Source organism: Nerophis ophidion, linkage group LG17 (assembly GCF_033978795.1).
Source record: "Nerophis ophidion isolate RoL-2023_Sa linkage group LG17, RoL_Noph_v1.0, whole genome shotgun sequence".
Taxonomy (NCBI): domain Eukaryota; kingdom Metazoa; phylum Chordata; class Actinopteri; order Syngnathiformes; family Syngnathidae; genus Nerophis; species Nerophis ophidion.
In genome coordinates this window covers 9,678,010-9,690,171 of record NC_084627.1, presented here as the reverse complement: position 1 = coordinate 9,690,171, position 12,162 = coordinate 9,678,010, and the positions used below count along the sequence as shown (strand labels likewise).

At 39.2% G+C, this 12,162-nt stretch overlaps 1 protein-coding gene across 2 annotated transcripts in view; it reads right to left on the bottom strand.

Moving 5' to 3' along the window:
• ash2l (ash2 like, histone lysine methyltransferase complex subunit) overlaps positions 1 to 12,162 on the bottom strand; it is a 43,534-nt gene that overhangs the window by 16,217 nt on the left and 15,155 nt on the right. Inside the window, exons 6-10 of one of the 2 annotated variants that reach the window (XM_061876112.1) lie at positions 9,363 to 9,458; positions 9,187 to 9,282; positions 9,039 to 9,114; positions 8,903 to 8,920; positions 2,089 to 2,194 (exon numbers count right to left, since the gene is read on the bottom strand). In XM_061876112.1, the coding sequence (XP_061732096.1) occupies positions 2,089 to 2,194; positions 8,903 to 8,920; positions 9,039 to 9,114; positions 9,187 to 9,282; positions 9,363 to 9,458 (392 nt within the window). The remainder of the gene's footprint in view (positions 1 to 2,088; positions 2,195 to 8,902; positions 8,921 to 9,038; positions 9,115 to 9,186; positions 9,283 to 9,362; positions 9,459 to 12,162) is intronic. The other variant, XM_061876113.1, reaches the window with a different exon arrangement.

Below are 12,162 nucleotides of genomic sequence, written 5' to 3'. Positions count from 1 at the left end.
ACATAAATATGTATGTTAGATTTTATATGGTGAGAAAAACAAAATTATCTAGAACATTTTTCTAATTATATTATTTATCTCACCATATAAAATATAACATATTTTATGTATTTTACATAAATATGTATGTTAGATTTTATATGGTGAGAAAAATAAAATTATCTAGAAAATGTTTCTAGATTATTTATCTCACCATATAAAATATAACATATTTATGTATTTTACATAAATATATATGTTAGATTTTATATGGTGAGAGAAATAAAATTATCTAGAAAATTATCTATCATTTTCTAAATAATATTATTTATCTCACCATATAAAATATAACATATTTAAGTATTTTTAATGTTATTACTTATGGAGTATATCCATCCATCCATGGATATACTCCATAAGTAATAACATTAAAAATACATAAATAAATATGTTAGATTTTATATGGTGAGAAAAATTAAATTATCTAGAAAATTATCTATCATTTTCTAAATTATATTATTTATCTCACCATATAAAATATAACATATTTATGTATTTTACATAAATATATGTTAGATTTTATATGGTGAGAAAAATAAAATTATCTAGAAAATTATCTTACAATTTCTAAATTATATTATTTATCTCACCATATAAAATATAACATATTTATGTATTTTACATAAATATGTTATATTTTATATGGTGAGAAAAATAAAATTATCTAGAAAATTATCATTTTCTAAGTAATATTATTTATCTCACCATATAAAATATAACATTTATGTATTTTTAATGTTATTACTTATGGAGTATATCCATCCATCCATGGATATACTCCATAAGTAATAACATTAAAAATACATAAATAAATATGTTAGATTTTATATGGTGAGAAAAATTAAATTATCTAGAAAATTATCCATCATTTTCCAAATTATATTATTTATCTCACCACATAAAATATAACATATTTATGTATTTTACATAAATATATATGTTAGATTTTATATGGTGAGAAAAATAAAATTATCTAGAAAATTTTCTTACAATTTCTAAATTATATTATTTATCTCACCATATAAAATATAACATATTTATGTATTTTACATAAATATGTATGTTAGATTTTATATGGTGAGAAAAATAAAATTATCTAGAAAATTATCATTTTCTAAATAACATTATTTATCTCACCATATGAAATATAACATTTATGTATTTTTAATGTTATTACTTATGGAGTATATCCATCCATCCATGGATATACTCCATAAGTAATAACATTAAAAATACATAAATAAATATGTTAGATTTTATATGGTGAGAAAAATTAAATTATCTAGAAAATTATCCATCATTTTCTAAATTATATTATTTATCTCACCATATAAAATATAACATATTCATGTATTTTACATAAATATGTGTTAGATTTTATATGGTGAGAAAAATAAAATTATCTAGAAAATTATCTTACAATTTCTAAATTATATTATTTACTCCACAATATGAAATATAACATATTTATGTATTTTACATAAATATGTATGTTAGATTTTATATGGTGAGAAAAATAAAATTATCTAGAAAATTATTTATCATTTTCTAAATAATACTATTTATCTCACCATATAAAATATAACATATTTATGTATTTTTAATGTTATTACTTATGGAGTATACCCATCCATCCATGGATATACTCCATAAGTGATAACATTAAAAAGACATAAATAAAAATATGTTGTATTTTATATGGTGAGATGAATACAATTATCTAGAAAATGAATGGATGGATAAATATGTTATATTTTATATGTTGAGATAAATACAATTATCTAGAAAATGAATGGATGGATGAATTATGCTTCTTCTTTGTCGTTTGTAAACAATTTAATTTTGAAGAGTTTCTTGAAGTATATTGTGGATAAATTGAGAACAGGAAGTGCACACAGGTTTTAGCAACTGCTATGTAAAGGAAAAGGGGTCGGATTAAATAAGCCCTGCTTCTTCCTACTCCTTGAATAGAGGAACTGGAAATGGTGATGTATTGTGTTGGATGCATGCATGCATGTTTGAAATAAAGTCAAACTCGACTCAACATACCTCCGAGTCCTCTTGGTGGCTCCTGCAGTGGCGCCCTCTTGCTGCTGCTGCTGCTGTTGTTTACGCTTGGCTCCCCTTCCTTTTCCAGGCACCGGAGCGAGGGCGCCTTCGAAAACACCACACAAGCAAGACTGCTGATTATAACCGCTAAGAAAAAAACCCAAATGTGAGCCCTTTGTAATAAAAGGTCACCCTAAATTCTGCAAGTTTACTTCATGACTTGTTACATGATCAGAATCCGCTTTATTGGCCAAGTATGTTTTTAACACACAAGGAATTTGACTTTGCAGACAAGGCTGTCTTTATTTAATTTAATGCAAGAAACAAAGCATAAAACAATGCAAAAGTGAGCGCATACACACACACAAAAACAGTGAAAGCAGGTTAATGGTGCAGTGTTCACGTGGACAAGGCAGCATGGGAATTAGTCATGAGGCATCTGCAAACACTAGCAGCAAAAAGGTCACGCTAATCCACTGATATGGCTGCAAGCCCCTTTAACACCATGCATATTGTGTAGCAGACCTGGGCAATTATTTTGACTCGGGGCCGAGGGCCACATAGAGAGAGAAAAAATGTGTCTGGGGGCCGGTGTGTATAAACAAAATATATACAGTACAAGCTCAAAGTTTGTACCTACCTCATTCAATGTGTTTGCTTTATTTTCACGACTATTTACATTGTAGATCGTCACATCAAAACTGTGAATGAACGCATGTGGAGTTTTCTACTCAACAGAAAAAAGGTGAAATAACTTAAAACATGTTTGATATTGTCATTTCTTCAAAATAGCCACCCTTTGCTCTGATTACTGCTTTGCACACTCTAGGCATTCTCTCCATGAGCTTCAAGAGGTAGTCACCTGACATGGTTTTCCCTTCACAGGTGTGCTTGAAGCTCATGGAGAGAACGCCAAGAGTGTGCAAAGGAGTAATAAGAGCAAAGGGTGGCTATTTTGAAGAAACTGGAATAAAAAACGTGTTTTCAGTTATTTCACCTTTTTTTGTTCAGTACTATATTTTTCGGACTATAAGTCGCAGTTTTTTTCATAGTTTAGCCGGGGGGTGCGACTTATACTCAGGAGCGACTTATGTGTGAAAATATTAACACACTACCATTCATCCATCCATCCATTTCCTACCGCTTATTCCCTTTCGGGGTCGCGGGGGGCGCTGGCGCCTATCTCAGCTACAATCGGCCGGAAGGCGGGGTACACCCTGGACAAGTTGCCGCCTCATCGCAGGGCCAACACAGATAGACAGACAACATTCACACTCACATTCACACACTAGGGCCAATTTTAGTGTTGCCAATCAACCTATCCCCAGGTGCATGTCTTTGGAAGTGGGAGGAAGCCGGAGTACCCGGAGGGAACCCACGCATTCACGGGGAGAACATGCAAACTCCACACAGAAAGATCCCGAGCCTGGATTTGAACCCAGGACTGCAGGACCTTCGTATTGTGAGGCAGACGCACTAACCCCTCTGCCACCGTGAAGCCCTAACACATTACCGTAAAATATTAAATGATATTATTTATCTTATTCACGTAAGAGACCGTGTCCCTCGGGAAGTCCTGAGGGGAGTGTTCAGAGAGTATGGGGTATCGGACTGTCTTATTATGGCAGTCCGCTCCCCGTATGATCAGTGCCAGAGCTTGGTCCACATTGCCGGCAGTAAGTCGAACACATTTCCAGTGAGGGTTGGACTCCGCCAAGGCTGTCCTTTGTCACCCATTCTGTTCATAACTTTTATGGACAGAATTTCTGAGCGCAGTCAAGGCGTTGAGGGGTTCCGGTTTGGTAACCGCAGGATTAGGTCTCTGCTTTTTGCAGATGATGTGGTCCTGATGGCTTCATCTGACCGGGATCTTCAGCTCTCACTGGATCGGTTCGCAGCCGAGTGTGAAGCGACCGGAATGAGAATCGGTCCATGGTTCTCGCCCGGAAAAGGGTGGAATGCCATCTCCGGGTTGGGGAGGAGACCCTGCCCCAAGTGAAGGAGTTCAAGTACCTAAGAGTCTTGTTCACGAGTGAGGGAAGAGTGGATCGTGAGATCGACAGGCGGATCGGTGCGGCGTCTTCAGTAATGCGGACGTTGTATCGATCCGTTGTGGTGAAGAAGGAGCTGAGCCGGAAGGCAAAGCTCTCAATTTACCGGTCGATCTACGTTCCCATCCTCACCTATGGTCATGAGCTTTGGGTCATGACCGAAAGGACAAGATCACGGGTACAAGCGGCCCAAATGAATTTGGGTCTCTCCCTTAGAGATAGGGTGAGAAGCTCTGCCATCCGGGAGGAACTCAAAGTAAAGCCGCTGCTCCTCCACATGGAGAGGAGCCAGATGAGGTGGTTCGGGCATCTGGTCAGGATGCCACCCGAACGCCTCCCTAGGGAGGTGTTTAGGGCACGTCCAACCGGTAGGAGGCCACGGGGAAGACCCAGGACACGTAGGGAAGACTATGTCTCCCGGCTGGCCTGGGAACGCCTCGGGATCCCCCGGGAAGAGCTAGACGAAGTGGCTGGGGAGAGGGAAGTCTGGGTTTCTCTGCTTAGGCTGTTGCCCCCGCGACCCGACCTCGGATAAGCGGAAGAAGATGGATGGATGGACGCAAGAGACTAGACGTACAAGATTTCATGGGATTTATGGATTAGGAGAGACAGATTGTTTGGTAAAGGTATAGCATGTTCTATATGTTATAGTTATTTGAATGACTTTTACCATAATATGTTAGGTTAACATAGCAGGCACCTTCTCAGTTGGTTATTTATGCCTCATATAACGTACACTTATTCAGCCTGTTGTTCACTATTCTTTATTTATTTTAAATTGCCTTTCAAATGTCTATTCTTCGTGTTGGATTTTATCAAATACATTTCCCCCCAAAAATGCGACTTATACTCCAGTGCGACTTATATATGTTTTTTTTTTCTTCTTTATTATGAATTTTCGGCAGGTGCGACTTATACTCCGGAGCAACATATACTCCGGAAAATATGGTATATAACTCCACGTGTTCATTCAGAGTTTTAATCTGACAATCTACAATAGTCATGAAAATAAAGAAAATTAATTGAATGAGAAGGTGTGTCCAAACTTGGGCCTGTACTGTATCTGTAAATGTAAAAATCTGCTGTACAGAGGGTGCTTAGGTCCCTTTTTTTTCAGGGCACTAATAGAAAAACTCACAATATTGTCTGATTGCGATGAGGTGGCGACTTGTCCAAGGTGCACCCCGCCTTCCGCCCGATTTTAGCTGAAATAGGCCCCCCGCGACCCAAAAGGGAATAAGCGGTAGAAAATGGATGGATGGATGAAAACTAAAAATGTTAGGACAGACCACCTTAAAAAAACCAGAATGGAATTTAAACATCCAGATTCTACAAGTCAATAAAGAATGTGGGATTAATAATATTAACTAAGAATGAGAAAACACTGAATATTAACTACATTTGGACTTCACCTCTCTTAATTCTCAGACCACCTCCTCAGTCGACATCTTACACCAGGGGTGTCAAACTCAAATACAGAGTGGGCCAAAATTTAAAACCAAACAAAGCCGCGGGCCAAGGTTGAACATATTAACCTTTTAATAGGGACCCAAACAAGTTTTGCATTAAATATTGAACAAGCAAGGCTTATATAACTTTATAGTGACATGTAAAATCAAATTTTAAATAAAAATAATAATAATAATCCAAAAATATCAATGGCATATCAAAATTTAAATAAAAATTGAATGCCTCTTTTCGGCGGCAGGGTTGTGGTGATAGCCGGGGTTGTATATTGTAGTGTCCCGGAAGAGTTAGTGCTGCAAGGGATCAAGGGTATTTGCTCTGTTGTGTTTATGTTGTGTTACGGTGCGGATGTTCTCCCGAAATGTGTTTGTCATTCTTGTTTGGTGTGGGTTCACAGTGAGGCGCATATTTGTAACAGTGTTAAAGTTGTTTATACGGCCACCCTCATTGTGACCTGTATGGCTGTTGACCAAGTATGCCTTGCATTCACTTGAGTGAGTGTATTAAGCCGCATATATTATGTGACAGGGACGGCACGCTGTGGACGTGGCGACAGGTTGTAGAGAACGCCAAAGGCAATGTCTTTAAGGCCCACCCCCAATATTGTTGTCTGGGATGAAATTCGGGAGGGGCACTGTACTTTGGGAGTCTTCCGGGAAAATCGGGAGGGTTGGCAAGTAAGAGTATTAGCGGTGAATGCGGTGTTATAGCGGCGGGCCAGCTCTAATGTTAATTTGATATTGCTTCAAGGGCCAAGTTAAATTACACTGGCCCTCGGGCCAGAGTTTGACACCCATGTCTTACACGATCAAGCAAAACATGAACCCAAAGTGTAAAAAAACACCTATTATCTGATGTAATATCAATTTCCTGTAGAACTTTGTTGTAAAAAAACTGTCCCTGATACCCATGTCTCGGGCTGGCCGCACTGTAAACAAACCCACCCACTGTGTTTTGTGCCTCTTCTGTCAGGAGTGGATATGACGTGGATTACCGTAAAAACAAATATATCACGCAAAAGCGCATATTCCAACCACTGAAATGCTTTCTATACTTCAACAGCACCGCACGTCATAATGGCGGCTGAAGTTTTGATATTAAAAAAAGAATATTTGGAAACCCCCGGCGGGCCGGGTTGAAAAATCTTAACGGTCCGTAATTTGCCCAGGTCTGTTTTATTTGAATAGTAGCTGACGCAGGCTTGCTAGTTTTGGAAGTGACACTCGGGAACAGCGTGTCACTTCGGCAACTTTCGGGGCAACGTTAGCAGCAAGCCACAAGCAGGAAGTTGACCGACTCAAGCAGAGCAGAGCGAAAAAGACGTTCACGCCTGGACCACAAGATGTGTTTAGTTTTAGCCAGGAAAGGACAGGCGAGCAGATGACGACATAGAAGAAATGTTATTCACTTCACCTGTGGAACCTCACTTCATTCACTAAACACCCGGCTGTTGTACGGACAGTAAATACCACATGGACACACCACTACTACTGCTACTATTTGTGTTTTATTTATATGACTGACAACTTTACGATTGTACACAATTTACAGTGCGATTATCGTCTTTTTGCCAGGGGTGCCCACACTTTTTCTGCAGGCGGGCTACTTTTCAATTGACCAACTGGAGGGGATCTACCTCATTCATATTGATTTATTTATGAAAGACAGGTTTTTGTTAGTTTAATGATAATACAAGCATGTTTAACATTCCTTTCTTTAATGCAGACAAGAATATAAGTTGGTGTATGACCTGATTCTGATGACTTGCATTGATTGGAATCACAGTAGTGATAACGTCCACATTTTCAAATGGAAGACAAAAAAAAGTCCTCCTTTCTGTCCAATACCACATGAAAGTGGTTGATTTCTGCCATCCTATTTGTCCAGCTTCCATACTCCTTTTTATACACTTTACAAGACACACATTGGCTGCAAACTCCGTAGCTTGCTTGCTTTCTTGGACTCTTATTTTGTAAGCGCAGGCAGGACGAAGCAGCGCTTTTATTGTGAAGATGGGAACTGTGCAGTCGGTCTTTAAAGTTTTGACGGCAGGTACGGTGTGAGAGTGTTGGAATAAAAAGTGTTTCTCGCCTTCCTGTCCGTCATTTTTTCTTAATAATGATCTGGCAGCAGCCAGCATCATCTCACAAGACCTTAGGGCAGTGGTTCTCAAATGGGGGTACTTGAAGGTATGCCAAGGGGTACGTGAGATTTTTTTTTTAAATATTCTAAAAATAGCAACAATTCAAAAATCTTTTATAAATATACTTATTCAATAATACTTCAACAAAATATGAATGTAAGTTCATAAACTGTGAAAAGAAATGCAACAATGCAATATTCAGTGTTGACAGCAAGATTTTTTGGGGACATGTTGCATAAATATTGATGTTAAAGATTTCTTTTTTTGTGAAGAAATGTTTAGAATTAAGTTTGTGAATCCAGATGGATCACTTTTACAATCCCCAAAGAGGGCAGAAATCTTTATTTATAATTGAATCACTTGTTTATTTTTCAACAAGTTTTTAGTTATTCATTTTTTCCAAATAGTTCAAGAGAGACCACTACAAATGAGCAATATTTTTGCACTGTTATACAATTTAATAAATCAGAAACTGATGACATAGTGCTGTATTTTACTTCTTTTTTCAACCAAAAATGCTTTTTTCTGATTAGGGGGTACTTGAATTAAAAAAAATGTTCACCGGGGGTACATCACTGAAAAAAGGTTGACAACCACTGCCGTAAGGTGCCGTGAATGTCAATCAAGGGACATTTTCTTAATGCCTGGCTGGCGATTGACTGAACACCCTTAACCACTAGCTTGGGATCGACGTAATGGGCACCCCTGCTATCATTAAATAGGTGGCACATTGTCCAAATTAAACACTGAAATAACATTTCTTTCAGTTATTGTTATTTGTGGCACCTTTAGGCATTCTACCTCCTGTCTGTCACATTTGTGAGTTCCCACCTCTCCAACACACTAGCTTGGTGCCCTCTTCTGGTTTCTGCCAGGTAGTGAAACAGTGACTGCATAACATAACCTCAATATAATAATCTTAATCCAACTCCATGTGATGGCATAAGTGTTCATTATCAGTCCTTAATAGTGCTTCTCAATTGTTTTCCGACATGACCCAGGAGTTGAGAAACTAGACATTAATACTTGGACTGTTTATACCCATTCCCTAGTTGGATCTGAAGTGTAATTGGAGCCTGACGGCCAACTTCCCTCCAGCGGTTCACAAGACACAAAACATATTCCACAAGCTGCTAAAATACCAAATATTCACCTGAGTAAGTGGATCCACCTGGAACACACAATGTCCGTCATGATCAACAAGGACTCCGTTTGGACTTTAGACGCCACAAAACCTCTTTTTTTTTTTTTTCAACACGGCTTCATAACCTCATTTACTCATGTTTTACCGTTGAGGCCTCCTGCGGTGGGCGGCACAGCGGACTGCTTCTGCGAGTCGTAGGAGGGTCCGATGTTACCCAGGTCCTGCACGATAAGGACATTAGCTATCAGCCTCACTTCCTGTCGTGAGTGTGTCTGACACTTGAGGGATAATACCTGGTCCAGCAGGCCAAACTTGGGGTACTCCTCCTCTGAATCCTTACTGCCAGGGTCAGGATGCTCCTTCACCAGGAAAACGTCTCGCTCTTTGCTCTGGAAAACAAAACCCAAATGAGCCATGAGGACACGTGGCCTAGTCAACCGTGACTCTGTCGCCATGACGACACGCTTACCATTGTCTTCACAATGTTGTTTGGCCAGGTAAGCTTTCCAGGCCTTTGTCTGGTCGTCATGCACTCCCAATATTTGTCAATAAAAGGAATGATATCCTGAATGGAAGGAGACATATGAAGACATAAAGACAACAAACACACGTCTTGTCCATACGCCACTTTTACATTTGGAGTTTCGTCTGGTTTTAAAAGGCACATTTTTCATGCATTTCGCACATTTTCATGATTGTTTACAATTACCCTCGAAAGTAGGGATGGGTAAAGATTTTGGTACTTTTTTGGTACCGACCAAATTCCGCTGGAGCTACTGGGCACCGATTCAGCAGGAAAATCCCACGGCGCGATTTTTCGGTGCCTGGGTCGCGCGGGATGTCACTCTTTGCATTTCGGCATTTTTCAATCACTCCAGCAGCAATGAGAGCAGACTAGTATTGTCCCGGTACCAAAATGTATTTTGATACTTTACTAAATAAAGTGTAATGGCCATAGGGGTCGGGCTTCACGGTGGCAGAGGGGATAGTGCGTCTGCCTCACAATACGAAGGTCCTGCAGTCCTGGGTTCAAATCCAGGCTCGCGATCTTTCTGTGTGGAGTTTGCATGTTCTCCCCGTGAATGCGTGGGTTCCCTCCGGGTACTCCGGCTTCCTCCCACCTCCAAAGACATGCACCTGGGGATAGGTTGATTGGCAACACTAAATGGTCCCTAGTGTGTGAATGTGAGTGTGAATGTTGTCTGTCTATCTGTGTTGGCCCTGCGATGAGGTGGCGACTTGTCCAGGGTGTACCCCGCCTTCCGCCCAATTGTAGCTGAGATAGGCGCCAGCGCCCCCCCGCCACCCCAAAAGGGAATAAGCGGTAGAAAATGGATGGATGGATGGGCCATAGGGGTCCATCGAGGTGTGTATATATGTGTGTGTGTGTGTGTGTATATATATATATATATATATATATATATATATATATATATATATATATATATATATATATATATATATATATATATATATATATATATATATATCGAATAAATATTTCACGTCACAATTAACTTGTCAACACTAAATTGTCCCTGGTGTGTGAATGTTGTCTGTCTATCTGTGTTGGCCCCGCGATGAGGTGGCGACTTGTCCAGGGTGTACGCCGCCTTCTGCCCGATTGTAGCTTAGATAGGCACCAGCGCCCCCCGCGACCCCAAAGGGAATAAGCAAATGGATGGATGGATGGACAATTAACTTGTGCTCAGCTGGGAAAAGAAGTGTATATATACATATATCCAGTCCAGCATCTTTGTCTGGACTGGAGCCTGCAATGCTTCAGACTGGAGGTCTCTCCAGAGAGTGGTGAGGACGGCGGAAAAGATCCTCTTCCTCCTATCCAGGAGATCGCAAAAAGCCGTTGCCTGACCAGGGCTCAGAAAATCTGCAAAGACTCCCCCCACATTCCCACACTCCCACATTTTAGTCTATAAAATCCGCTACACCTCCTTGATACCCAAGTACGTGTCAAACTACTTCCTTAACGTAAATGACCGCCATAACCACAACACCAGGGGGAGCTCCACAAACCACGTTAAACCCAGATCCCGATCTAACAAAGGTCTTAACTCATTCTCTTTCTATGCCACATCAATGTGGAATGCACTCCCAACAGGTATAAAAGTAAGTGCATCTCTAGCCTCCTTCAAAAGCGCTCTAAAACAACACCTCCAGGCAACTTCAACACTTTACTAATACCCTCCTCCATTCACATCCCATCTCCCCGGATTATAAACAACTCAAATGTACTTCTAATGTATATACTTGTTCTTATGCTATGTGAACTCACTATGTTCTCTGCTGGCTGTACATATCCTACTAAATAAGACCTACACTGTTTCAATGTCCACATTTCTCTGTTGATGCAATTGTTGATGACTGAAGTACTGATATCAACCAAAGCTCCTCATCCCACCCCCTGGATTGTAAATAATGTAAATAATTCAATGTACATACTATGATGATTAACTTGTGCGATGACTGTATTATTTTGATAGTATATAATTGTACCATGAATTGATTAACGTGGACCCCGACTTAAACAAGTTGAAAAACTTATTGGGGTGTTACCATTTAGTGGTCAATTGTACGGAATATGTACTGAACTGTGCAATCTACTAATAAAAGTATCAATCAATCAATCAAAAAACCAAGGACTGTTTTCACTGCTGGACTCTAGAAAGAGGTTCCGCAGCCTCCGAAGCAGAACCTCCAGGTTCTGTAACGGCTTCTTCACTCAGGCCTTAAGACTCTTGAACGCATCATAATTCAATTATCCCCTCAACTCCCCCCAAAATGGATTAACTCGCTGGAATAAAAAAGAAAATATAACATACATCCATTAACTTGGGCACATGTGAAAAAGTGCAATATATTTATCTGTACAGTAATCTATTTATTTATGTATTTTATATATATATTTATATATATTTAAATAATTATATATTCACCTTATTGCTTTTTTTATCCTGCACTACCATGAGCTTATGTAACGAAATTTCGTTCTTATCTGTGCTGTAAAGTTCATATTTGAATGACAATAAAAAGGAAGTCTAAGTCTAATATATATACTTATTTTGTCATCCATTTACTTAATAGAATGTGGGGATATAAAAGGCATCCGGTGCTATCAGACCAGGCGGAAGCGGGATTTGACGTCACAGCCCACCTGGAGCACCTGTCAGCTACAGTGTGTTTGCTACGGAGCCACTGCATGAAAGGATACTCATACTTTTGACCGTTTTTGTGGGCTTACCATTGGCCTG